The sequence below is a fragment of the Loxodonta africana genome, chromosome 8 (genome assembly GCF_030014295.1).
Source record: "Loxodonta africana isolate mLoxAfr1 chromosome 8, mLoxAfr1.hap2, whole genome shotgun sequence".
In the NCBI taxonomy this organism is placed as follows: domain Eukaryota; kingdom Metazoa; phylum Chordata; class Mammalia; order Proboscidea; family Elephantidae; genus Loxodonta; species Loxodonta africana.
Window position 1 is genome coordinate 20,398,276 of NC_087349.1, and position 27,757 is coordinate 20,426,032.

General features: G+C 44.0%; 2 protein-coding genes across 5 annotated transcripts in view; both read right to left on the reverse strand.

Moving 5' to 3' along the window:
• STRIP2 (striatin interacting protein 2) overlaps positions 1–6,363 on the reverse strand; it is a 43,222-nt gene extending 36,859 nt beyond the window's left edge. The window contains exons 1-2 of the mRNA XM_064289739.1: positions 6,238–6,363; positions 929–998 (exon numbers count right to left, since the gene is read on the reverse strand). Of these exons, the coding sequence (XP_064145809.1) occupies positions 929–998; positions 6,238–6,363 (196 nt within the window). The remainder of the gene's footprint in view (positions 1–928; positions 999–6,237) is intronic.
• Positions 6,364–10,496: 4,133 nt separating this feature from the next.
• The window catches only part of AHCYL2 (adenosylhomocysteinase like 2), a 158,626-nt gene continuing 141,365 nt past the window's right edge, over positions 10,497–27,757 (reverse strand). For all 4 annotated transcript variants that reach the window (XM_003407272.4, XM_023544608.2, XM_023544610.2 and 1 more), the window contains exons 11-17: positions 26,873–26,943; positions 24,551–24,645; positions 17,590–17,688; positions 15,750–15,818; positions 15,564–15,642; positions 13,943–14,063; positions 10,497–13,531 (exon numbers count right to left, since the gene is read on the reverse strand). In XM_003407272.4, the coding sequence (XP_003407320.1) occupies positions 13,525–13,531; positions 13,943–14,063; positions 15,564–15,642; positions 15,750–15,818; positions 17,590–17,688; positions 24,551–24,645; positions 26,873–26,943 (541 nt within the window). In that variant the 3' untranslated portion in view covers positions 10,497–13,524. The remainder of the gene's footprint in view (positions 13,532–13,942; positions 14,064–15,563; positions 15,643–15,749; positions 15,819–17,589; positions 17,689–24,550; positions 24,646–26,872; positions 26,944–27,757) is intronic.

Genomic DNA, 27,757 nt, shown 5'->3' on the forward strand with positions numbered 1-27,757 from the left:
TTCTTTCTCTCTGTTCATATTCTGGATTCTAATCTTCTGTTATTAAAAACTTCGCTCTTTATTTCTGTCACTCATCACAAAATTTATTCCCTATACTTACTCACAAGCACTTCTTTAAAAATTTATCTCCTTTCTCCGAAAAGGCGTATCTCAAAGTATCATTTCTATGTGACAGAATATTTAACTTTCACACCATCTCCACTCAAAGTTTGTTTATTAATAACTGGCATTCAGAGCACGTGGAACATGGAAGGCCCTTAATGTGTGGGGATCACCTCTACCCCAAGCTACAAATCCAGGCCAAGAAGCAGCCCTGCAGTGAAAAAAGGATGGGACCCCTTAACTTCAGCTCAGAGGTATTCATGCAGAGCTCCACTACGCTGGTATAGGGACATGTCCAGCCCTACTCAGCTGGCCAGTTGTCCATAGAGTTTTTATTTCACCATGGCTGAGATTTTAATAAGGGGCAGATGTTAGAAGAAGAGGGAAGGATGGAGGTGGAAGAGACAAAGGAGAGAGAGAAGGGCTTGGGGAGGTGACAGAAAGATGGGAACATGCAGAGATATGGGAGACAGAAGGGAAAGAAAAGGGGGGAATGGAAAGAAAAGAGGAGAGAGAGGAGGTAGAAAGAAAACAGATTTGAGAGTGCACCACAAGAGAATAAAGAAGGGTGAGGTGAGCAGAAAAAAAAAGACAGTGCAGAAGGAAAGAATGGAGAATGCTATAGCCAAAGAACTCACAGAAAGAAATGTAAAAGTAAACAAAGGGATTTACCAGTGGAGGGCAGAGAGAAGAGGGAATGTGGAAGATGGACTTGTTCAATAGCTCCTCGCTGGGAACACACAAGCTTCAAGGGGAGGTCATGGCCCCTTCCCTCTCCTCCTGCCCCTCCTCCCATTCTCTACAGACCCATCTATCTACCTCATACCTGATAACTCTGCCGCGTGCCCATCGGCATCTCCATACTCAAACTCCAGAGTGGGGCAATCCACAGAGCCCTGTAATGGAGAAATCTTTGTGGTAACTGAGGCAACCTGGGGAAAGGGGTTGAGAAGGGAAGATTACATCCTCATTACATCTTCTTCCTCTCTTGGAGGCCAAGGTTAGATCAGGGAGGAAAGTTTCATCTGGGAGGTACCCTCCTCCCAGCCAAAATCTGAAGCTCAATGCAGGGAGGAGCTGAGGATTTCTACACAGAATCAGAAACTCTGGTTGAAGGGCAGGCGTGTGAACAGATATGAAAGCTACCTACAACCTGCATCCATATCTGGTCTATGTAAACAGACAAGAAGAGCCCTTAGCTGACCTCTAGAAAAATGAGACCAGCAAAAACAAAAGAGAGAACTGGATTCTAGCCTCAGCTGTCATTAAGCCACTGTGGGACCTGGGTAAGTCTCTTTCTGTGGACCACAGTTTCTCATTATAATAATATAGTTCAGCTCTAATGTTCCATGACTTTAGGACTCTCAAACAGAGTAGCATTTCTACTCCAAGTTGTATTAAAGGCTAGATTTCCTACGATGTTGTCTATGTACATTTATAATTCCATTTAAAAAATATTTTTAATATAATTTCACCCCCTACATTTTTAAAGCATTTTAGGGTATTTCCTGCTAGTATATATTACATATAATTTTTTAAATTTTGGAGTCTCAACTCTGTCATACACTAGCTGTGTGATCTTGGGAAAATTACTTAACTTCTCTGTGCCTGTTTTCTCATCTGTAAAATGGAGATAATAATAGGACTTACTTCATAGGGTCATTGTAAGGACTAAATGAGTTAATACAGGAAAAACACTTAGAACATCACCTACCACTTAGTAGCACTATATAAGCAGTTAACTATTATCTTCTTATTCTGCTTACAATTTTAATATCATTTTATAAAGATATTTTCTCATGTTATTGTGACTATCACTTTATTTTTGTGTATGTGACTATTACTTTAAACAGTTAGGTAAGTGGATAGATACCTATTGGTACTTAACCAGTTCCCTACTGTTGAACATTTAGGTTGTTTTTAATTTTCCTTTACTACATGCACAAAGCTTTAATACACTTATAAATTTTTCTGTATTTAGAATCTTTCCCAAGGATAGGTTCTTAGAATTAATACGTCAAACCTGATGCATATTTTTATGGCTCTTTGTTCACAGAAAGTTGTTTTCCAAAACCGTTGTACATAGTGAACAAAGCAAATCGTGTTTACATCTACTACGGCAAAGACTTCTATACTTCTGGATTGCAGAAACCAGTAGAAATTAAAACTAAAAAAAAAAAAAAATTGGGGAACTAGGGAATGATATAGGGCCATTTATGTTTTATTTTGATACATCAGGACTTAAAAATATTTTTTCAGAAAACATATTTCAAAAAGAAAGAATACTTTAATGTCCCCCAAATTGGAAGGACATAGGCCTAGAATACAGGACAACCATTAAAAGCAGCGTTTTTCAAACTTTTTTTTGACCTTAAAGTATAAATACATTTTACATCAAGTCTGAACACACACACACATATAAAACGGGAGCAAAAGTTTAATATTTATTCTTTCTATGTGTGATTTACTCTGATATGTTCTATTTTATTTGATTTCTTAAAAAAAAAAAAAAAAAATCCTGGTCCCAACTCACAGCTTGCTTCCCACAGTTTGAAAAACATTGTTTTAAATTGTATACATCCTTTAAATTTAATACAGTGAACTACGTTTTTTGAAAAACTCACTTCCATGCCACGAATTTTCCTGATTTTGCCATAGACCAGTGCAAACTTTGTCAAGGACCTTGGGAACCAGTAGACCAGAGGATCTGGTTGCAAACAGGCCTGCGGTGAATCCTTTTGTTAGGTTAAGAATCTTTTCACTAAGGAAACAATTATTGTCTAGCTTCCTTTCTAGCCTGAGATTTTCATACAGTAAGCCATTGGGAGAGAGGAGGCCAAAAGTGCCCCTGTAAAACCGGTGGTGTACATGGAACAAGGCTTATGCCATCAGAAACTCTCCTCTAGTAATTACTGAGAAGCCCAAGGGAGGAAAGAAAACCATCTTCCCTGAGGACTATCTTCTATAAAAAAAAAACTATAGGAAAGCAAAAAGAAGGAGGGAAGGGAACACAGATAGTCATCTGAGCCTGGCACCTGGGTGCTGTGGTGACAGGGGAGGTACTGACAGGTAGAAGCAGGTCTCCTGCTGCAGCGAAAGTGGAGGGAAGCTAATCTTCCCAGCCAGCCTTTTGGCAGGCAATGACCACAGACAGCGGTGATCACTGCAGTTGCTGGTTTCCAGGCATGCATGGGAAGTGCAGCTGCGGGCAGTCAGGAGGTAACTGCGGCGCAGCTGGAAAGCTCGGAGTCCCTGGGTGCGGAGCTCATGCAAAGTGGGGACATGAATTCTTGTCTGAAGGGGCTGCAGCAGTTAATAGAGATGATATTTGTAAAGTACCTGGTATGCTCATGCAGTGCCATCAGTGCCTGGTGCTGAAGGAAGGCTTGAGATGCACGGAAGAGGCTCCTACCTCAGAAGGGCGATCTGGTACCTATCGCTCTGAAATTATTTTGATTTTTTTCCTTGAATATTATCTGCCTCCCCCCACTACTGTTTGTTCCACAAGGGCAAAAGACCTTGTCTTGTTCACTGGTGTATCCCTAGCACTTAACACAATACCCAGCATATAGAAACCAAACCAAAACCAAACCCATTGCCGACTCCTAGCAGCCCTATAGGACAGAGGAGACTTGCCCCATAGGGTTTTCAAGGAGCGGCTGGTGGATTTGAACTGCTAACCTTTTGGATGGCAGCCGAGCTCTTAACCACTAAGCCACCAGGGCCAAAAGAACTCAATAATTGTTGCATCAATGAGTTAACTAACCCCTCAAAAAAAAATTTTTTTTCCCAGCAAGAAAAATGTCTCTGTGAAAGGAGGCACAGGGTGCCCTAAAAAAAGCCAGGTTGGTTCTGAGGCAGGGGGTGGACAATGTGGTAGACAACACACTGACCTAGCAAGGCAAAAGGGCTCCTGTACAACCAAGCTCTGTCTCTGCAAGGTGATGTGACTTTGGGCCAGTCTTTTCACTTCCTCCACTTCTATTAAAAAAAAAAAAAACAGAGTGGGTTCCTACTATGCTTATTATGGAAAACAGAAGCATACAGAAAACCATTTTGTTAACTTTAAAGTGCTATTCAAATAATTAGCTGTAAGTGACAAAGACCTGGCTTCTAGTACCACCTCTGCCACGTGGTCGTGGTGGCAGTGATGATGATGACAATGATAGTAATACAGTACTAAGAGCTACTACGTACTGACCAATTACATCGTGCCAGCATGATTTTAAACTTTTTCCATCCAATTATCTCATTTTAACTTTATCGCAACCTTCTGAGGTAGACAGTGTTAACTCCATTATACAGATGAAGAAACTGGAACTTAGAGTGGCTCGGTAATTTGCTAAAAGTCACACAGATAGTAAAGGGTAGGGCTAGGATTCAAACCCTGGTCTAACTGACCAGGAAGCTGGTGCTCCTGGCCATTACACCAGATGTATGATCTCAGGCAAGTCACTTCTGTCTCTTCCATCTGTAAAATGAAAGGGCTACACCAGATGACTCTACAGACCCTTTTATATCTGACATTTTGTGGTTCTATTAGCTTGATCCATGCTCAGATTCAGTTCTACTCTTGCCTATTTGATGAAAACTGGCCTGTTTGCAGGGTGAAGGGGGGTGGGATGACAATTATTCACTTCTTTCATCTTCCTAGTTAGGATTTCTTTTCAGGAGAAGAGGTAGTACCCAGTCTCCTAACTGTGGGTTTGAGTCCTGGGACTGTTCCATCCAAATACTCATGTACAGCCTGGCCTAATCCTGTCTTGATTAACCCTTACAGGTGGGGATCCTCACGTTTGTGGACAGCACCTCCTAAAGAGCCTAACAAGGCAGAGAGGAAGGCCAGCTCTGGGACCCTGTGGAGCCTTGGAGGAGGGGGGCGACTGCCCCCCAACTCCGACCCCTCTATTCTGAGGCTGAGCTCTAGCCTCCCCGCCATGGGGCCAGTCACTTCACCAGCTCCCTCGGTTTGTCCTCAGTAAAATGGGAATAGGAGCTGCAGCGATTGACTGAGAGAACATCGACGAGTGTCTGGTACTCTCCACGCGCTACATCTTCGCGCCCCGGAGGAAGGCCAGAGACTAGAAAGCCCCCGACCCGCTGCAGGAGGCATATGGAGGGGGTCACCGGCCGCAGAGCCCGAACTCTAGAACTCCGCTGGCGCCCCTCGAGGGGCCCCGGGGCGGGGTGCTGGGGCCTCGGGGAGCCGGGGTCTCGGGGCCGGGGGCGAGGGGCCCGGGGTCTCGGAGCACCGGGGCGAGGGGCCCGGGGTCTCGGGGCCGGGGGCGAGGGGCCCGGGGTCTCGGGGCCCGGGGTCTTGGGGCCGGGGGCCCGCGGTCTCGGAGCACCGGGGCGAGGGGCCCGGGGTCTCGGAGCACCGGGGCGAGGGGCCCGGGGTCTCGGAGCACCGGGGCGAGGGGCCCGGGGTCTCGGGGCCGGGGGCGAGGGGCCCGGGGTCTCGGGGCCCGGGGTCTCGGAGCACCGGGGCGAGGGGCCCGGGGTCTCGGAGCACCGGGGCGAGGGGCCCGGGGTCTCGGAGCACCGGGGCGAGGGGCCCGGGGTCTCGGAGCACCGGGGCGAGGGGCCCGGGGTCTCGGAGCACCGGGGCGAGGGGCCCGGGGTCTCGGAGCACCGGGGCGAGGGGCCCGGGGTCTCGGAGCACCGGGGCGAGGGGCCCGGGGTCTCGGAGCACCGGGGCGAGGGGCCCGGGGTCTCGGAGCACCGGGGCGAGGGGCCCGGGGTCTCGGAGCACCGGGGCGAGGGGCCCGGGGTCTCGGAGCACCGGGGCGAGGGGCCCGGGGTCTCGGAGCACCGGGGCGAGGGGCCCGGGGTCTCGGAGCACCGGGGCGAGGGGCCCGGGGTCTCGGAGCACCGGGGCGAGGGGCCCGGGGTCTCGGAGCACCTGGGCGAGGGGCCCGGGGTCTCGGAGCACCGGGGCGAGGGGCCCGGGGTCTCGGAGCACCGGGGCGAGGGGCCCGGGGTCTCGGAGCACCGGGGCGAGGGGCCCGGGGTCTCGGAGCACCTGGGCGAGGGGCCGAGGCTCTCGGGACGCCTGGGACTCCGGGGCGGGGGAGGGGTCGGGCAAAATCACCTCAGCCGCCGCGTCCCGCCCGCGGTGTCTCCCCGGCCCCTCACCTCCGACTCGCGCCGCTGGCTCCGGAACGCCTCTTGGCTCTTGGGCGCTGCCTGCTTCGCCTTGCCGCCGTTGCTGTTGCCGTTGGCGGGAGGGCTCCCGGCCCTAGCGACAGCCGGCTCCTCCATTCCGCCCTGCTCGGCGCCCTGCGCGCTCTGCCTAGGGCGCCCCTGCCGCCGCGCGCTGCGAGCCCGACCCCGCCCCTCCTCAGCGATTGGCTGAGGCCGCTCGCCGCAGCCCCGCCCCGAGACTCGATTGGCTGTCCGGCGGCTCCGAGAGGGACTGGGACGAAGTGGGGCTCATTCAAGGGATACTGCGGCGTCGCTGGGAGCCGGAGCCTGGGGGGCTGGCTCCCCGCTCCACCTCCTGAATTCTGGGCCTTGAGCTCACGCAGGGTATCTCTGTTTCTCGTTTCCTGTTAGGGGAGCCCTAGTTTCCGTCTCCTGCCGCACTGCAGTCTGCTTTTCCATTATCGCAGACCCCTGCCCCTCAAACCCTGGCTCCTGCAAGCGTCCCAAATCCCGCTTCTGTCGCAGGGAGACATGGCACCGCCAGGTGGCCGGGGATCCCGCAGAACAGGAGGATCTCGGCCTTCATCCTCCCTGCAAGCTGAAATTTTTGAAGGGAACGCATCACTCCCCTCCCCTGAAGCGACGGCTTGGCTGGGAGACTAGGGAGCTGCGGGGTGGGGTCGCGTTTTTAGTTTACAGAGATTGCTGAACGCTCTGGAAATTGAGGGCTGCTCCTGGTCATCTCTCTGCTTTTCCTTGCTGTTCTGGGGCGCCTTCCTCATGGTGTGAGTTAGGGAGTAAATGCTGAATGGAGATCAAACCACTAACCCCACTGGCTTCCCAGCCTTTTCCTTCCTTTTCCTCTCCTTCGTAAGGCTCGGGGTTACCGGGAGGGCGTGGTGGGGGGTGGGGGCAGTTGAGGCTGTGTGGACTGCCCTCTTTCGAATTTACCTAAAAAGCAACTTACAGTGAACATCTAGGGCAGTCTAGATTGGTCATAGGAGTCCCCAAACAACCCCCCAGAGGAGAATGGGTGACACCAAATCACCATCCACAGCCAGGAAGAGGTTGTGGGGGGCACTGCTGAGCTGAACCGCCCTCTGTGCCAGACCCTGCACTAGGCACTTTCTAGGTATCATATCATACCTCTCTCTCATAGGTTGTTTTCACTAACCTAATGTTACTTATGAGGAAACCAGGACTCACTGAGAGCAATTACTCCTTGCAGTTCCCAAGGTATCTTATTCTTTCTTGTCTCAGTGTCTTTGAGTATGCTGTCCTGTCTGAGGGAAACTTTCTGTACTCTTGGTTGACTCCTTCCTTAAAGGTTCTACGGAGGCATCACTTCCTCCTCTGGGAAATCTTCCTTTGACCCTCCTCAACCCACTCAGGCTGGGCTGGCATCCTGCCTGGATTGAAAATCCTTACATTTTCTCCAAAGCAAGGGCACCAAAAGAATTACTTTTCCTTCTCATGTCTTGGGGACAACTCTAACCCATTCCTAACCATATCTCTCCCTCATGCTTCCCTCTGCTAGTCTGTAGGGGACAGATCAAGGCAGAGTTGAGAAGGGGCACTTCTTACAGCTATCTGGGTTCTTTGCTTTCCCTGCTCCCCAGCATCTCCTTATTGTACCCACCCATTTCCTTTTTCTTTTCCCACCCCCCACTCCTCTATCATCCCACCCCTGCAAACCTGGATATATAAACTCCTTGAGAGTAGGGCCAAGTCTTGCTCATTTTTGTATGTTTCATTTCTCCATGTTAAACATATGGCTTCTTAATTTCTGTACTGTTGACATTTTGGGCTGGATAATTCTTTGTTGTGGGGAGCTGTTCTGTGCATTGTAGAATGTTTAGCAACATCCCTGGCTTCTGCTCACTAGATGCCAGCAGCACCTGCTCTCTCTGTGACAACAAAAAAGTCTTCAGACATTGCCAAATGTCCCCTGGGGCCAAACTCTTCCCAACAGAGACCCACTAGTTTAGTAGAATCAAACTGATTTGAATTTCAAAAAAAGGCCCTGGCTCAAGGCCTAAGCTACTTGATTTTGGAATTTCTGGGGGATGGGGGCATAATCTGCACAACTCTTAAGAGATGCATGCTCTGCTTTAAAATTCACAGCCCACGCCTAGCTCATCACTGCTTTAGCGTGGTAAAACCTGCCACAGCACAGCCCATGGGGGCTTCTTAATAAAGAGAATTAATTATTCTACCTTCCCTTTTCCTAATACCTCTCTTCCTAGCAGCCAGAGCTAGGACTGATGGGCTGAAAACTTCACATTCTCTATGTGAACCTAGTCAACCAGCAGGACCCCCAGGAGAGACAGGAGATAGGAGGGGCCAGTTTTGAGGCTTTTTTCTTTCTCCTGCCTATCCTTGGGGAGAGTAATCTTCACCTGGGAGGAGGGTTGAGGACCCTCTCAAGTCCCCTCTGGCCTTCATCTCTAGCCAATTGCTGAGCCTAGAGCTCCATCTGGCTTCACTTTTGAAGAGATTTGAAAAAGTGGTGCTATGGAGACTGCAAAGAATCAGTGGAGGAGAGACCTCACTCCATTATCTTTTCCACCCCCTAGAGGAATGGGAGACAGTAAAGATCAGACAGTCTGCTCATTCATTACAGACCCAGACTTTCAGAGCTTGTCATAAGATAGAAGGCATCTGGAAATAAGGCCTGTAAGAAATAACAAGAAACCAGAGATGAATTGAAAACTTTGAAACTATAAGCCATGGAATTGGCACGTACTCCCTTTCTTTTAGCTTATTTGTCAAGAATGACAGCCATCAATACTATTGACCACAGAGGCAGCCATAAATATATATCTAAGAGCTAATTAGTCAGGCCCTGGTCTACAAGTCTTGCCATCTTAGGGATGGCTCCAGTGCTGTTAATTTTAAGGCAGATGGACCTGCACTGCCAATTTTCTTTGTTCCCCAAATTCAGGTATTCTGAGCCCACTGGCAGAGGATTGTAAATAGGTATAATTACAAGGACCAAACATATCTCTTTCCCTCATGTAAACACTCTAATCCATGGGGATCAGAGACCTGATTGAATAGACTGTACTTGGCACTGAGAAAGCGTAAAAATATGATGCAAGTCTTAAAGGACTTGGTTTGTGAGGCTATCAGGCAGTGAGGATAATGTAGTAGAAAAAGCATAGAACACCCTCATCCACCATAACATGCATGTGTGGATGTAACGAGGCAATGGAAGCTGCAGGGCCCTCTACTGAGGCAAGGAATTTCATGACATCAGTCGTTAAATCCTTACTCTAGGAGATAAGCACCATCCATTTTGCAGGCAAGAAAACTGAGGCTCTGAATGGTCATATAATTTGGCCAAGTCACACGATTTCAAACCTAAGTTAGTCTGATTCAAAGTCCAACCTCTTTCCACGATACTGTGAAGAAATTGCACAATAGTGGGCAGCCTGAGCTTACCCTGTGAGTCTGAACCTAGGACCCAGGGCACCCAAGGTTCCATCCTTCACAGGAGGCAAGCTCTGTTGTAGCGGAGCAGGCCTGGGTGTTAGCTGCTGCATCCTCCTCCTCTCAATTGGAGTGGTACCAGCTTTGAACCATTACCAAGGACCCAGACTTTCCAGCCCTGAGGCCCTTGAAAAAAAAGCCCTTAGCTTAGGTAAATTCCTGTGGCAGAGGATTCTGATAGGGAAGGAAGGGATGTAGGTAAGCATCTTGCATGTAAAATGTAGAGCCAGTTTAGGTTGTTGACTAAAGAAGGTGGCTACTCTACTGGTAAAGAAGAGACAGCTGGATTCATCCTCTAGTTTCTGATTGAGTCATGCAACCTGATTCATTTCTTTCTTCCTCTTGGTTGCATGTAGTCAGGTCCTGAGTGTCAGGGTGCTCTGGCCCCAAGCAGTGGGGATGCTGGCTTCCTGTGCTCTCCAGTTTAGGGCAGCACACACAGGAACTGGGAAACTTAGAGCCAGGCATTAGTATCTCTGTCCTAAACAGTTCTCAACTCCCCAGGATGTTGGCTCTGAGAAAGCAGGTCCTTTACACAACACAGCCAGAGAGGATTAGGTATTAGCGGAGTGCACCCCTACCCCCACCATGGAGTAAGGGTCTCAAGGCTAGGGCCATTCAAACATGCCTGCTGGTAACTGCTTCAGCTTTTCCCATCCTTTCCCTACAGTAGGCTTGCTAGCCTGTTGCCCATAGACTTCTCACATCTCTGCTGAGTTCCTAGTTCACAGAAGCAAGGACTACACTCAAAACCAGAATCCATTTTGGGAATATTTTATTTGTCTTTTGAGATTACATGGTCATTATTGCTGATCTATTACAATTACTCAGACATAAAGATTTCCAAGAGCCTCTCAGAAATGGAGATCCTCAAGGCTTTATTTCCTTTCAGTATGACGATAATGAGAACTAATGATTTTTTAATATATATATATAATATATATATGTATATATAGTTCAGAACTTGTCCATATATAATTTGCTGGTGTTGCCTATTTTATTTCTGTAATTTTCCTTTATTAAAAAAGCTTAATGCAACAATGCATTCTGATTTCATTTTTAAAACCATGATTAAGTTAATTTTGAGAAAACCACAGGAGCAGCAGTTTCAGATCTGTTCAGAGAAAAGTCAAGCAGCAAAAAAGCTTTGCAGGAGTATGTGGCCATGGGGAGCCGTGCTCAAATGGGAGGGTAGGATAGGGAGGCGGGAAGGTAGAGGGTAGTTAGATCAGATACTTTTTTTAATGAGAAAAATAGAACTGAATATTCCTATCAAGAAAGTAAAAAAAAAAAAACTCAAAAATTAGCACAAATTCATTGTAGAGAAAACGGTATGTATGCCCCACAGGCCAGGGCTACACACAAAGAAACAGGGATGAGCTATCTCTCCCATGCTTCCAGATACCCAGGATGCATCCAGATACCCAGGTCAGAGCGTGGAGGGAAGAAGGGACATTTGCTCTAATTCCAAGGGTAGAGCGAATAATGACCGGATTCCAACACTAAGGTAGAACCCAAATACTCAGGAGGCCGCCTTCTTAATGGCTGATGGATCCAGAGAGACAGAGAGAGAGAGAGAGGGAGAGAGAAAAGCATGATCATCTGAAACTCAGAGGCAAATACCTCACCATGGGCAGCAACACTTGCAACCTAACCTAGAAGCCCAGTGAGGCTCCCTTTTTGTTCACAGGAGCAGGGCGGTGTCCTCTGTGAGTACACACAGCTCATAGGGAGCCAGGCTCTGCTGTGAAGCCGCAAGTTAAGATTTTTGGCCTGTGAACATAATAGGCTAGAGCCCAGATACCTGTCTAATGGCATTTGCTCTGGACACAAGAAGAGGTACAAAAGATGTGAATCTTTTGTTAAAAGGATCCGATTAATACAAAAATCAGAACTGGTTGGGCAAAAGGAAGAACTGAATGGCCCAGTGGGATTTTCAGCATTTATGATCTTTCTTACAGGGAAATATATGTATATATGTGGCACTTTTCCAATACTCGCTAAGATATATGGCCTCCCAGGAACCAGACTCTGTGGAATGAGCCTGTATACTATTTAATGAGGCAAAGAGCCATTTAACCAAGCTCCACCTCTCTACCTCCAAAAGTAAGGTCACTTCCAGACTAGCCCTGAGGGTATATGTGAAGACCAGGGGAAGTTGGAGAGGGTAGAGATAAGGGAGGAGACTTAAGAGCGGGAAGGTTATAGTGACCCTGGTGGTCTGGCATTTCCTGGCATCACCTTAGTCTTGAGACTTTGAGGCAGCCCAGGTCAGGGAAAAAGTAGGAAAACAATCCTGAGAGTTTAAACATGATTGACAGGGGAAGGATAGGACTTATTTACTTCAAAATTCCTAGGGCCACTTTAGAACCAACCTTGTCCCAATGGAAACTTAAAGACCAGCAGGGTAGTCTCCAAAAGGAATCCTACCGTTTGGGCGGGATATAAAATTTCAGACTGCTCACATTACTACATTCTTTGTAATGTTAAAGTTACTCAAGAAACTATCTCTGAAATACAGAATCCTTAGATGGGAGAGGTCAGCACATAAAAAGGTATCCCATCAGAGAAAAAAGAACACAGATCAGATTGCAGAGACATTGTATCTTGGCTTCCTCAACAGCAATGGCCAAAGGGATGAATGTCTGATGAAGTTCAAACTAGCTTTGATCATCTGGACACATTGTACAGGGTCATCTCTGTATAGCTTAGCCAGTTAAGCTGCAAAGCTCTTCCCGGGAGACAAACACACTCTGCTTCTTTAGAAAGCGGGTATGTCAAACTACAGGCCTGAAAGACATGTCCCATTTCTGAAGCCCTAAATCCCCAAATCCCTTGGAATATGCTTTTCTTCACTAGTTTCAGAATTTTCAGTAGTTTAAGCAACAACAGGGAGTTTCAGGAAGCAGTTTTTACAACAAACCCTCCTTTTCTGAGATAGTACAGTCTGGAGGGGCTTCCTGGAAAACCATCCAGTTAAATGACATGGAAGTAAAACTATGGGTCCCAATGGAAATGGCCCTCACTTCCTGTGCAGAGTTTGGTTGGGTTAAAAAGATGGCAAAATAAATGGCTGACAGATACCACAGCTGCTGAGGAAATACTGGAGGCACATTCCTCTTGGTACCAGAAAGTCTTAAAGTGGACACCAATGTTCAAGGAGAAGAAGGTAGTCCTGGTTAAGGAAGGAGACCTCCAGTCGGCACAGGCACAGCTGAGTTCTTGTTGTAGCTTGCCAAAGCCATGACACTCCTTCCTACTAGCCATTTCATAAAGAAGGCAGTGATAGTAGAGTGATGGTCAAGGCTGGCAGCCCAGGCCATGTTCATTCAGTGGTTTCCAAAAGGCCTCACCTGGGAAAGAGCCAAAGCTGAGAAAGGCAGCTACTGAAAATTTATTCCAGAAAACCCCAAGGAACAAGGAGTCTGGCATCCCTGGACTAACTCCTGATCCTGGACAAGATAAAAATGGCCATTGCTGAGGCTTCGGATCAATGGGGGATGATGCAAAAGATGCACTGGGAATGGTTACCCCATTTCTTTCCTTTCTCAGCCTGTCCTATGTGGCTCTCTCAGCCCTCAGGGCAGTAACCACACTCCGGCCAAGGCTACAGGCACAGGATTCTAGATTTTAATAAATAAATAACCTAACATATGGTCTATAGGGTGAGCACGGCGGGCAGCTCTGATTGGAGAAGCAGCTTGTTGAGTTCTTTCCTGTATAGTAGTGGAGAAAAGACTTGAGGTTCTATTCCTTAAAACTTCTTCCGGCTTGAGTTACAGGAACTTAATACCTGGAGGGAAAAAGAAAGATGAGACTTTGATGCTATTGGATTGTGCGCATGCTGCGACATGAAGAGCCTGCCTAAAGACGCAACAAGGAGGTAGGGCCTTTTCTGGAATGTATGGTGAGGGCAGATAACTGTTGTTTTTTTCATCTTTGTGAAAAAGACCAGCATTTCTCCATGAAGGGCGAAGAATCATAGCCAGAAGATGAAATGGAGAAAGGCAATTCAGGAAGAGGAACTCTAACGTTTGGAGGAAGCCTCAAAGAGCCCTTTGGGGATGGTGGTGATGGGGGTGGGTCTATTGTTCTGAGTTCATGTGAAGGTGGAGATAGGTGCAGAGAGCAATTCCAGTGCGGGAGGCTCTTCACTACCCAAGCTCCCAGAGACCCTCCCTGTTTTCTGGGGAGCCCAAGGCACCTGTAGTAATTAGGCTTGAAGGGCCCATTCTTGTTGAGTCCCAGATACTTGGCCTGTTCATCTGTCAGCTCTGTCAGGTGGGCATCAAAGGTGGGCAGGTGTAGACTCGCCACGTACTCATCTGGAACAGACCACAAAATCCCTGGTATAAGCATTCATACCTTCTGTCTGACTGCTCTCCCCAGGCCTTAAAAGTTGGGAAACACCTTCTAATCCCTGGAGCTGCATGGAAAATGAAGCTCAACTTTTGCTCACTGGCCCTCAATTCTAATGGCTGCCTTTAGCTTCAAGCCCAGTGCTTTTCAAAGCCACAACATTTCTTCCTTTCTAGCTGTTTACAGCCCTGAACCTTTCCTTCTCCTCAGAGAAGTGAAGGAGAATTAAAAGAAACAATAGGTTTTAAAAAAAAAAAAAGGATGGGTTGGGACAGGATCTAGAAAATGAGAAGTTCAAACTTTAGTTCTGCCTTGAACTCTCTATGCTCTGGGTCACTCAGAAAACCGAATGCCTTAAAAATCTGGAAGGAATAATAATGATGCCACACTGTTTGCTTTGCTTAGTACCCTTAGTTCTTATGGGTTTCTGTTTGCATTCTATTATCTGAATACATGTTAAAACCAAACCCATTGCCATCAGGTTGATTCCAACTCATGGCGACCCTCTAAGACAGAACAGAACTGCTCTGTAGGATTTCCAAGGCTACAATCTTTACGGAAGCAAAGCAGACTACCACATCTTTCTCCCATGGAGTGGCTAGTGAGTTCAAACAGCCAACCTTTTGGTTAGCAGCTGAGTGCTTAACCACTGCACCACCAGGGCTCCTTGATACATGTTACACATTAACAATTTTATGTCATTTTCTATATATTTGTTTGGTTCTCCTTCCCCTACCCCCAACTTTATTATACATTCAGTCAGAATATGGACTGTTTTGTTTCTTCGATATTCTTCCAAAGTGTCTTACTGAAGGGGAAATATATCAACTTCTAACAGTTGCTATGCATCAAGCAAAACAAAACCAGAAGCTGATTTCCTCCCTGATGGTTGCCTTGGGAGTTTATAAACACAATGTATCAGTTCAGGTGCTTGATGCAGGTTCTTCAAAAATTTAAGACAGTTTCATGTTTCTCTTATACGAAACATCCACATAACTACAAACGCTTAACAGAAGCTATTCAGAGTCTCTCCTTGGGCCTGAAGCAATGGAGTCAGAGTTAGGAGCTGTAGTATGAAAAGTCTTGCTGGGTCTGAGAAAAGTGTGGTAGGGGCTATTTAGCAGCCCGGAACTGAGTAAGTCAGATGTCACAAGTGATTCCTTTTCCTTGCGGGGAGGTATTTTTCTCCTTTAAGATTCTTGCATATAATATACTTTAAGAGAGAAAATCCTTAATATTCATAGGCTGGTAAATTCATTCATAACAAAATATCATGGCTTTACTGGGGTGTCCCAGGTAGAAAATATGGTGAATCAACTGCGAATGGAATCTAGGAGTCCTAGATCCTACGTTTGCAAGATAAAGATATCCTTTTTTTAATCCATAAGGAACTTCATGCCTCCAAACGTCCTCTGGCCTCTGATTCTGGACTACGTGGCGAGGATGGGACAGAAATGCATTCTTACCCATTTTCTTGGGCAACAGGTAGACATCCTGCTTATAGCGACCTTCAGGGGCATTGTAGAGCTCAATCAAGGCGAGAGCCTAGAAAAGCAGAGAAATGGATGCTGACAACCTACCCCAGATGAAGTGAAACCCTGATGGTCAGATGGCACTCTCCAGGCCCAATGCTTCCCACTCCAGAGCCTCACCTGAGTCGTGGCCGTGATTGAGAGCACAAATGTAGGCACTGTAGAGCAGCTTAGGTTCAGCAGACGGCCCTGGGAGTAAGGGTTAAGACACAAATGAGTTAGGACAAAGTAGCTGTGGTCTGTGAGGAGAGAAGGAATAGCACAACTGCCCCTGTTTAATCACTCCCAATTCACACTGTGGGACAAAAGCAGGTGTTCAATAAACAGGAATGACTTGATTAGCGTTTAAAAGAAACCATAAAAAATTCTGGGAATTTTGGCAAAGGTAATAGATAAAAGATCTATGGGATTGTGTAAAATGGAACAGAGCTTATATATATGCCGAGGAAGGGTGTATTTCTCTTGCATTTTCTACTTTCTGCAGCAGAATACCCTCCCAAGGCATCAGCAATTCAGAAGGACTATTCTACACAGCAATCCAGTCAAATCCAGGCTTGAAACGGGAGATCTCTCCAGGCTGCACTTGGGAAGGTGTGATGATTTGGGTGCTTTTTCCTCAGTGTGGTTCTCCTGAATCCAAGGCCGTCTTGGACTCTGAACAGGCAATCCAGAAAGTAGAAGAGCTAAAGCCTCCCCCGCGGTCGCGCTTTCCTACTTTGTTTCCTTGTTTTGTTCAACCATAGTAGCCAAGAACAACTGTGATGCTTGCTTTGGTCACCAAAATTACTAGGTTCGACTTCCCAGGGCAATTAGAAATAAGTCACCAGGCAGCAGGCTGACATCAGAGCTATAAATGCATATTTAACAACCTACTCAACCCCCCACATAAACACTCCTGAAGAAATGATTTAGTCCCTTTAGAGAGGTCCTAAAGTATTTGAAAAGGTGAGATAAGGTGAGGAAAAGGTGAAGAGAGCAGTAAGAAAACGTAAATATAAATTTATGGGCCTCTAGATAGATGGAAACCCTGGTAGCGTAGTGGTTAAGTGCTACGGCTGCTAACCAAAAAGTCAGCAGTTTGAATCCACCAGGCGCTCCTTGGAAACTCTACAAGAGGCAGTTCTACTCTGTCCTATAGAGTCGCTATGAGTTGGAATCGACTCAACGGCAGTGGGTTTAGTGCATTTCGATAGACTTATCTTTTACATTTTCATACTCAGCTTCTTTGATTGAAAAAATGAAAAACTGACTGAAAATCAAAACCAAAGGATTATTATCCTCCTTTCATTTTGGTATCTGTCCCTGAAGAGGAAGAAGCTTCAAGGGGGCATCATCATAGCTGTCAAGAATCCAGGACTAGAAAGAGAAGCTTCCAAGAAAGGAAAAGAAGTCAAACACCAACATGGAGGGTTAAATGGAATGAAAGTCAACAGCAAGTCTGAGCTTGAAAAAGAGGATGGGGAAAATATTAATCAAGCAGCCAGTATATAGCTGGGTACCTACTACATGTCTGGCTCAATTCAGGAAAACAGACTCTCAAAAACAGGGAATCTAACAGCAAGACATGACTTTTCCAGAGCTGACTTAAGACAGTTACAGTCAAGAATATCTACTTTGTGCTTACTGATTAAACCGTGCCCCAAACGACATTATCTCTTTGTAAGCAACGATCAAAGCGGCATTGGTTCTATCCATTAATTCCTTCTACAGTAATAGTCATTATCTGACTCAACCTGTAGAATGACATGGAGAGACAGGATAATTGGTGAAGAGTGGGGAACGAAAATAGTTTCTTAATTGCTGAATGAAAAGATCTTTCACGATTAGAAGTTAGATCCACTGGTAAAGTAGTTAAACCTGTGCTTAAGAGGAGCTGGAAGTATGAGAGAACAGGAGGAGACCTGAGTGCTGCAGCCTCTCCTCTGTGGCCGGGTCTCTCCCTCTCCACCCCAGGTCTTACCTCTGCCAGCAGTACTATCCTCTTGCCATCTGGCCATATTACATGGTCAACTTGGGATCTCACTCGCTCCCAGGTCAGTTCTGGTGTCCGCAGACTCGCCTGGAACACATTGGTAAGCACACCATCAGCAGCAGGTCCCACCTTGTGTAAGGACAGATGCTGAAGGAAGCCATTTCAAAGAGCAACTTGAAAGCAGCGACTGACATGCCATATGGAGAATACCTGTCCTGGGTTGGTTAGGACTGTTCCATTTCAGGGAATTTAATCTTAGGCCCAGCCAGGGAGGAGGGATCACTCAGGATGTCATTCCACAACATACACTGTACGCCCACTCTCTGCTGAGCACAGTACAAGGTGCTATGGGAAATACAAAAGAAACCGAAGACATGGTTTCTGCCTTTGAAAAGCTCACACTTCAGTTGGGGGCACAGAACAATACACATGTGAGGCGGGGAGCTTTCAAAAAACTTACAAAGCAACATGCAAACAAGTGCAAATTAATACAGTGCAAACTGAATACGTAAGTGCTGAAGAGACACAAAAAATGGAGGATCAGAGCTGAGTGGGATTAGTTCGAGGAGGCTGAGTGTCCTAAACATAGCATGCTAGGGCCCAAGGCTCTGCCTTCATGTTCCAAAGTCCCCGTTCCACCTTCTCAATGGTGGTTCACCCTAAAGTTAAAGAAGCTTCGTGACCTAAGTGCAAATGTGAGGTAGTCTTTAAAGAAACGGTTAATGGTAGTGTAAAGCTCCCAGTAGCTCACCCTCCTTCCATTTCTGTATATTGTGTATTCAGAGAACAAAAGAAGAAATGGTAAGTTTATTAAAGCAGCAATCAGGCAATAGTCACCACGTACAGACTTAAGACAACAACTCCTTCTTCTCACAGGCCTAAAATAGAAATTCCAAACAACCCATTGGCTCAGTTGGTGAAATTGAGAAGGTCTCCTAAGCAGTAGTTTTCAGACAAATAAAGAGTAACTCTTTAGTTGTGTAATAATTATGTATTAGTTACTGAGTGATTTACTATAATTGTAGTTGTTGTAGTAAAGGACACATGTAAAAAAGGCTGTGGGCTCCTCTACTAGGCTGTGAGTTATTTATGGGCAAGGACCTTATCTTCTTTTCATTTTTTTTTTATCTCCAAGGTCTATCTAGCATACAATGGGGTGCTCGATTAATGTTCAGAAATACAGAGTGCTTATCCCAGAGGAAGTAGCAATCTAGTGGGAAAGACAGACATATAATTATATTTCAGTGAATTCAGGACTGTGGTATTAGTGGTATGGACCATTTTTTTAGTAGTTAGATGAGAAACATATATAAAATTTCTTGATATGCCAAGTTTTATAAATTGGTTCAACTTTTCTAGAGGGCAATTTGGTAGCAGCTAGCAAAATTTTATATGTACCTAATCTTTTACAATAAATTTCACTTTTAAGCCTCTATCATATAGAAACACTTGGTGCAAGTTCAAAATATAATTGACCAAGAATGTCCAATCTAGCATTATTTGTAACTGCAAAAAAAGGAAAAATCAACAAGGGAATGGCTAAGTAAGCCAGGATAGTTTCTTACAACGGAATTCAGGCAGGCTTAAAAAAATATATTTATATTGTCTGAATTCTTAAACTAAGCACGTATTACTTTAAATGAGAATTTAAGAAATTTTAAGTAAACAATAAACAGATTTAAAGAGGGATTAAGCAAATGAATCATTTTGGGAGTTAAGGATATACGAAATGAATCCCTTAGCCTTTGGAAATACCACCACAGAGGGCAACAACCACATAGAGCCAAGAGCTATTCCTTGGTGTCACTGGCATTTTTTTAGTTGAGATGATGGCACTTTAAAATATTTTAGGGTCTTAGTATTTCACACATCTAATCTTCGAGGGCAGTGGCAGTGGTGGGTGGAATCTTCCAGGGACAAGCAATCTTGGAGTTTGGAAGCAAAGATCTTATACCATGATAAGAAGAGTCTACTGTCTTAGGAAGTATTCCTTGAGGAAAAGGATATGGTGGAATCAAGGAAAGGACACTTCTTATGAACATAATAAAATGATCAATGCTTACTAGAAGCAGTTTAGGAGAGCACTAGAATGCAATGATGCAAGCAAAAGACCTAAGGGTCAGTTTCAAAAAGGGGTTTGAAGAGAAACTTGGTTGAATTATCTCTAGCGTTGACAGTGAAGGTCCATTTGACAGGCCACACTCCTCTAGAGAAAGAGTTTCCTTTGGCCTGCACAGCTTCACAAGAATCTCCCCTAAAAGCATCCAATTGTCTTTGCCCTGGAGTTACAATCACCAAGCAATCGACTAGGGGAAGGGCTCTCTTTGCGACTACCTTTCCAAACTAGGTGTATGTCCCACTGTAAATTACTCAGTTATTATACTTGCACAAATCGGTCTTATCTGATTGTGAACCATGCAGTTTCTTCAGGGGGAACAACAGTGGTTCTAGTCTTGTAAAGCATGGAGTCAACAGCAAGTCTCAAGTTAAACCATTACTATATTGTAATTCTTTGGCTGGAAAAAACTTTGAAGGCATATGTACATAATGGTTTAACCGCTTGAATTGTGAAGGTCACAGTCACACAGGCTTACTATGTGACTGTTCAGGTAAGTAGGTCTGCTCTCCACAGAAGGAAGTATGAAAAGAAAGGCATGGTGAAGGGCAGCTAAGAGCATAATCCCTGTCACAGGTTCCCCAAATATTCACAGCACTGGTGTTTCTCAGGAAGGAATGCAGCTTTCTAAACGACCAACTCTTTCTATAAACTAATCCTTTCTAAAAATGTAGCAGTCAACATCTCAAGATTAGGTAAAACTATAAATTCCTACCAAAAAAAGCATTTTTTTTTTTTTTGCGTTATCTGTTTTAGTAATTAACTGTCCAATATCTCTCTCAACAGTAAGTGTTCCTTCATTTTTGGCTATATACCTTTTGCCTATTCACATGAGAATGATTCTTTTTATTGTTGTAAAAACCCTTAATTTTTTTGATTAGTAAAAATACCTGGATAAAAAATTACCAAATCATTCGCCCACAACAGTTTCACTGAGTTGCCTTGTAGCGATTCTCCTCTTTTTCTCACACTCTGCATCCAAACCATTAGCAAATCCCATTGGTTCTCCCTTCACAATATAGCGCTTCTTACCACATCCAGTGCCTACTCACCTAATCCAAGCTACCACCTTCTCATCTAAATACAGAAATAGCCTCCTATTCTGCCCGTCACTACTCAAGTTCCAGAAGTGTTTTCTTTATACAACAGCCAGAGTAATCTTTTAAAACATAAAGTCAGATTTTGTCACTTACTTGTTCAAAACTTTCCAATGGTTTCCCTCATACCCAGAATGAAATCTAAAGTCCTTACAATGGCACACAAGGCTCTACATAACCCACTACCTACCTCCTTGAGCCGTCTCTTATCCTCTACCGCCTTGCTCACTCTGTTCCTGCCACAATGGCCTCCTTTTATTCCTCAAAAACACCAAACTCATTTCCATCTAAGGCTCTTTGTACCCACCATTCTCTCTGCATAGAACTCAGATGGCTTGTTCTTCCACTTCATTCAAATATTTGTGCAAATGTTTTCTCCTCAAGGAGCCATTCCTGCACTACCTTAATTAAAACAGCATCATTCCCTACGTTCTCATCTCGCTTTATTTTTCTTCATCACTAAGTGACAATGTATGTCTATTTGTTTATTGTCTGTTTCCCTCACTAGAATATAAGCTCCATGACGGTGGAAATGGTGTTCATTTCTACTTCTTCAGTCGATTAGTACTTGACACAGATTAGAGCAAAATGTAAATTTGTTGAATTTAATAGAAATTTGCCAAATAGTGAATGAACACTCTGGTTTCCACTATTAGCTGAGTAAGCATTTTTTTTTTTTTTTAATTTCATTTTACATGTTCTGTGTCTATTACTGAAAGTTGAGTAATTTAACCTGACATTATTTTTATTGTGGTAAAATACATAATAAGAATTTGCCATTTTAGCCATTTTTAAGGGTACAATTCAGTAACAATAATTACATTCACCACATTGTGCTACCATCACCACTATCGGTATCCAAATTTTTCATCACTCCAGAAAGAAACCCTTTAAGCAGTAACTTCCTATTTCTCCCTCCCTTTAGCCCCTGGTAACCACTGACAAACTTTTGTCTCTGTGCATCTGCCTGTTCTAGATGTCTCATATAAATGGGATCATATAATATTTGTCCTTTTCTATCCGATTTACTCTATTGCATGATCTACTACATTTTATGTATCCATTCATCTGCTGACGGATGCTTGGGTTGTTTCCACCTTTTGGCTATTGTGACTAATGCTGCGAGGAACACTAGTGTACATGTATCTGTTTGAGTTCCTGCTTTCAAATCTTTGGGTTATATACTGAGGAGTGGACTTGCTGGATAATATGGTAATTCTATGCTTAATTTTTTTGAGGAACTACCAAACTGTTTTCCACAGCAATTGGACCATTTTACATTACCACCAGCGAAGGACAATGTTCCAATTTCTCTACATCTTTACCAACACTTGTTATCTTCCTCTTTTCTGATAATAGCCATCCTAGTGTGATCCCTAGAGGGATCAGTCCCTGGAGAAGGACATCACGCTTGGTAAAGTAGAGGGTCAGCAAAAAAGAGGAAGACCCTCAACGAGATGGACTGACACAGTGGCTGCAACAAAGGGCTCGAGCACAGCAACAACGGTGAGGATGGCGCAGTACCAGGCAGTGTTTCATTCTGTTGTGCACAGGGTCGCTATGAGTCGGAACCGACTCAATGGCACCTAAATACAACAGTGGATGTGAAGTGGTACCTCATTTTGGTTTTGATATGTATTTCTGTAATGACTAATGGTAAGTAAGAGCTCAACTGCTACCCAAAAGGTCTGCACACGTTAGGGCATTTGTACTGGCTCCTCTCTCTTCTTGAAATATTCTTCTCTTAAAAATCCACATGGCTAATTCCTTCAAGTCTGCTCAAATAGCACCTTCTTATTTTGATGCCTCTAAAGTTACAACTCAGCCCCCTTCATGCCCTTACCACGCTCGACTTTTCCTTTTTTCCATGGTGCTTTTGATGCCTAACGTACTAAGCGCTTATTATTGTCTTTCTTCTCGCTGGAATGTAAACTCCGTGAGGGCAGGTATCTTTGTTTATTTTGTTCACTGACTCTAAGGACTCCAAGACCAGCACCTGGCATATACTAATCACACAATAAATATTTGTGACTGAAGGTAAAGAGTCTCCTGGCCATTTTCCTGAGAGAATACTTACGTTCTGGGCTGCCTTTGGAGGAGAGACAGGTTTATTCATCAGTATTTGAAGGTAATCTAGAAATCACGAGGACGGCAATAGCACAATGTGCAGGGGATGGGGAGGGAACTGGATTGGAGTAAAAAAACTGGATTTTGTGCTCTAATTTCATTTTCAAATCAATGTATAGAAATGAATAATGTATCTAACTTCTTGGTTTCCCGTTTGAAAATCAGGTATTAGAATAAACCCTCACTGGGTAGTCAAAAGGATGAAATGAGATAAAGCAACTTTTTATATCTGAAAAACACAAAAGCTACAAGATAGTATTTTGAGTCATTTTTATTTCAGAGCTTCTTAATAACTCAGAGAGAAAACTCCGTCTCCTTCCCTTACTGTGAAGACTTCTCAGAAGGGCCCAAGGCATGACAACTTCCCTTTAAGCTTTTCCCATCTGGGGGCTCTCCAAGTAGATTAATCAAGGAAAGCACACTCATGTACTATGGACAGTTTTAGAAACATTAGTATCTTTGACCATTTAGCAGTAAGGCACATCAAATGAGACTTAACAAAAAAATGTACCAGCTAAATTATTCACTATAAGCAAAATATCATGGTAAGACAGAATCAGGGAGCTATCCTACTCAGACACACCAAGGATAGAAACAGGCTTTGGTAGGTTGTTTTTCCAGCCATTTTAATAATGTAAGAATAAAGCGCAGAGTTAAAAAGAGAAACCATTTAAAACAGATATTATCCAAAAGGCTCTCAATGTATCAACTGATCCTTACCCGGCAATGCTGAAGCTCAATCAGAGCAGCCCTCAGCAGAGATGAAAGCATGCTTTGCTGAAGTCAGTTACCCACAGAGAAATACAGTTGTGCCAGAAAAATGCCAAAAAAACTTAAAACCACAGTGGAAGTCACAATTAGAGATACTTCGGTAAGTCTGAAAGTAATAAATAACATTCCTAGTAACTACTAATTGGACAACTCAGTAGGACCCAGTGCTGTGCTGGACTGGAAAATTTTAGCATGAATTCAATCCAGTTAGAGAAAGCAAGTGATAGGTTTTCCAGGTTTGAGGATCAAACACCATTAGACAATGGCACTGCATTGACTGTGACACTTAGAGACACCCAACTGCTACAGTCTGGAAAATAAGGAGGAGGTCTAGCCCAATGAAACAGGCAGAGAAGAGGAAACTGTGGTATTTGACACACAATCTTAAGCAATGTTCTCAGCCCAGCCCACAGATCTCTTTCCCCTGACTTGTCCTTGGTCCAACATACTTACCTCATTCTTATAATAAAATCAAATATTCCCCAAATACTGACTACTATAATGACTCATATTCATCGTATGAGACTTTTGGTAGTTTTGAGTTTATCTAGCTCTCAACCTAAACATACTCTGGCAAGATAAAATGGCTTACAGTGTAAAGTAGGTATCAAGGTTGGGTGGAAGAGGACAATCATTTGAAATGACTAAGTTGAGACGAAGAAACTTTATAGTAACCACAAGCACAGGCCATAGGGTACTAAGTGAACAGCTGTGGACATCTCTGCCAGGACAGCCATGTTTAGGGTGGCTGGTGACACTGCTCTTTCCTCTTCCATTTTATGTTTCTTGGGAAGAAGAGAAAAAAAAAAGTGCCAGGTAATGAGCCACTTGATCTTACCACATCAATCTCTGTGTTGGAATGTCCCATGTTACAAACAATGCAGCTATTCTTCATACGGTCCAAGTGCTCTCTGGTTACCACATTCTTGTTACCTTAAAAACAGAAGAGATTTATACACATGCAAAGGATTGAGGCTGGACCCCGACATCACACCGTACACAACAATTAACTAAAAATGGATCATAGACTTAAATGTAAGAGCTAAAACTATAAAACTCTTAGAAGAAAACATAGGTGTAGACCTTTGTGACACCAGGTTAGGCAATGTTTTCTTAGGACATGACAACTACAGCACAAGCCAAAGCAAAAACCAAGCTCATTGCCATCGAGTTGATTCCAACTCATAGCAACCCTATAGGACAGGGCAGAACTGCCCCATAGGGCTTCCAAGGCTGTAAACTTTATAGGAGCAGACTGCCACATCTTTCTCCTGCAGAAGTGCTGATGGGTTCGAACTGCTGACCTTTTGGTTAGCAGCTGAACACTTAAACACTGTGCCACCAGGACTCCTGAAAGCACAAGCAACTGAAGAAAAATAGATAAACTGGATTATATCAAAATTAAAATATTTTCTGCTGCAAATGATACCACCAAGAAAGTGAAAAGACAACCCACAGAATGGGAGAAGATATTTGCAAATCATATATTTGATAAGAGACTTGCATGCAGAATATATAAAGAACTCTTACAACTCAATAATAAAAAAACAAATAACCCAATTAGAAACTGGGCAAAGGAGAAAAATATACTTCTCCAAAGAAGATATACAACTGACCAATGGACACATGAAAAATGTTTAATACATTAGTCGTTACCAAAATCAAAAAACCAAACCTAGTGCCGTCAAGTCAATTCCGACTCATAGCTACCCTATAGGACAGAGTAGAACTTCACCATAGAGTTTCCAAGGAGTGCCTGGTGGACTTGAACTGCCGACCTTTTGGTTATTAGTCATTAGAAAAAAAAATTTTTTTTTTTTTAGTCATTAGGCATATACAAATCACACCCACTAGGGTGGCTGTACTTAAAAAAGATAGACAGTAATAAGTGTTGGTGAGGATATGGAGAAATCAGAGCCCTCATACGTTGCTGGGGGACTGTAAAGTGGTACGGTTACTTTGAAAAACAGTTTAGCAATTCCTCAAAACATTTAAAAAGTAGAGCTACCATCTGACCCAGCAATTCCACTCCTAGATTTATACCCAAGAGAACTGAAAATGTATGTCCACATAAAAACTTGCACATGAATGTTCAAAGCAGTATTATACATAACAGGTAAAAATGAAAACAATCCAAATACCCATCAACTGATAACTGGGTAAATAAAATGTGGTAGATCCATACAGTGGAATATTATTCAGTCATAAGAGGGTAAGAAGTACTGATTCATGTTACAACATGGATGAACCTGGAAAACATGTGCTAAGTGAAAGAGGCCAGTCAAAAAAGACCACATACTGAAATGTTCAGAACAGGAAAATCTAGAGACAAGAAAGCAGTTTAGTGATTGCCAGGGGCTGGTGGAGGGTGGAAGACTGAAGGAGGAGTGACTACTAATGCACGTGGGTGACGAAAATGTTCTGCAGTTAGATAGAGGCGATGGCTGTACTACTTTACCTTTACATGGGTGAAAGAAATGGTGATGGTTGTACAACATGGTCGGTATAATTAATGTCACCAAATTGTACACTTAAAAATGGTTAAAATAGCAGGTTTTTCCTGTCCTACTTCCTCTATGAAGATTTTGCTCTAGCCTAACCTTGATTAAGTGAGCCCTGGTGGCATAGTGGTTAAAAGCTCAGCTGCTAATCAAAAGGTCGGCTGTTCAAATCTACCAGCCGCTCCTTGGAAACCCTACGGGGCAGTTCTACTCTGTACTGTAGGGTGGCTATGAGTTGGAACTGACTTAATGGCAATGGGTTTTTGGTTTTTGGAACTTTGGTTACAGAGACTAGAGAAGAAATATACTTGATCACTTTTGGAGGTAAAATATCAAACATACAAATTCAAGATCTGGCTTCCCAAATAAAACTCTGCAAATGGATCTCATCTCTGTCCATCTCGTAGGTAGCTGAGGATGGATGGAAATACATAACAGTTACAAGGAGTGATGAGAAACTTTCCTACAGGGAAGACCTAATAGTAGATTTTTGGTTGATGCTCTGCAGAGGTAGGAAGAATGTGAAATATTGACTGGTTTTACGGACTGCTATCTCTGGCACTTAAGAGTGTGGTTTTGTTGAGGGTGTTTCCAGTTATTTTCACTTGCTGCATGAAAGTGTTCCCAAGTGCCACCCATTTTATCTGTCATAATCATACCTGTACAGGTAATAACAATGTCCACTTGTCGGATGACCTCATTTAATTTCACCAGTCGAAATCCATCCATGCTGTAGAAATAAAGTACAATCAATTAACCTAAATAGGCAGCTGGGGAGCCTTTTACCACAGCACTTCAAAAGTTATTATCAAGTCCCTTTGATACTTACATTGGCATTTCTTGATACAGTTAAACTATCTTAGCAGTGAAAACTCCAAACCATTTCCTCAGTTCACATAGGACAGAAATAAAAGGTTCTTTTGCATTATTGGACTTATTTCTTCCTGATAACAGGGAGCCAGGGGTTACCATGAAATACCCAAATCAAGTTTCTAGAAGTACCACTTAACCACTGAACCTATGATTCCATTGAAACTGTTCTCCCCAAGATCATCAATGATCTTCTGAATGCCAAAATCAAAAATATCTCTTAGGTCCCTTATGTTACTTGAATTCTTCGGCTACATTTAACATCATTTGCCTTCTTAAAACTTTATATTCCTTGGACACATGATGCCATTTTCTCCTGGTTTTCCTCCTGCTTTTCTGATATTGGTACTATGTAGGGTTCTGCCCTAGACACTTTTCTCCATTCTTGCAACACCATCCATACCCCTCCCTTGGCTGCAAGGATCACCGATAGGTGGCTGATTCAAAGGTTTACATCTTCAGCTTAGAAGTCTCTGAAGCTGCAGAGCCATGGATCACATTATGCACTGGAAAACTCTTCATGGATGTCCTACAGGACCTCGAACCTACTGTGTTCAAAAATAAACTCATTATGTCTGCCATACCCCCACCCTATCTGTTTCTTCTTCTACATCTCCTACCTTGATCAATGGCATCACTGTTCATCCAACTGTACAAGCCAAATAAACTAGAAT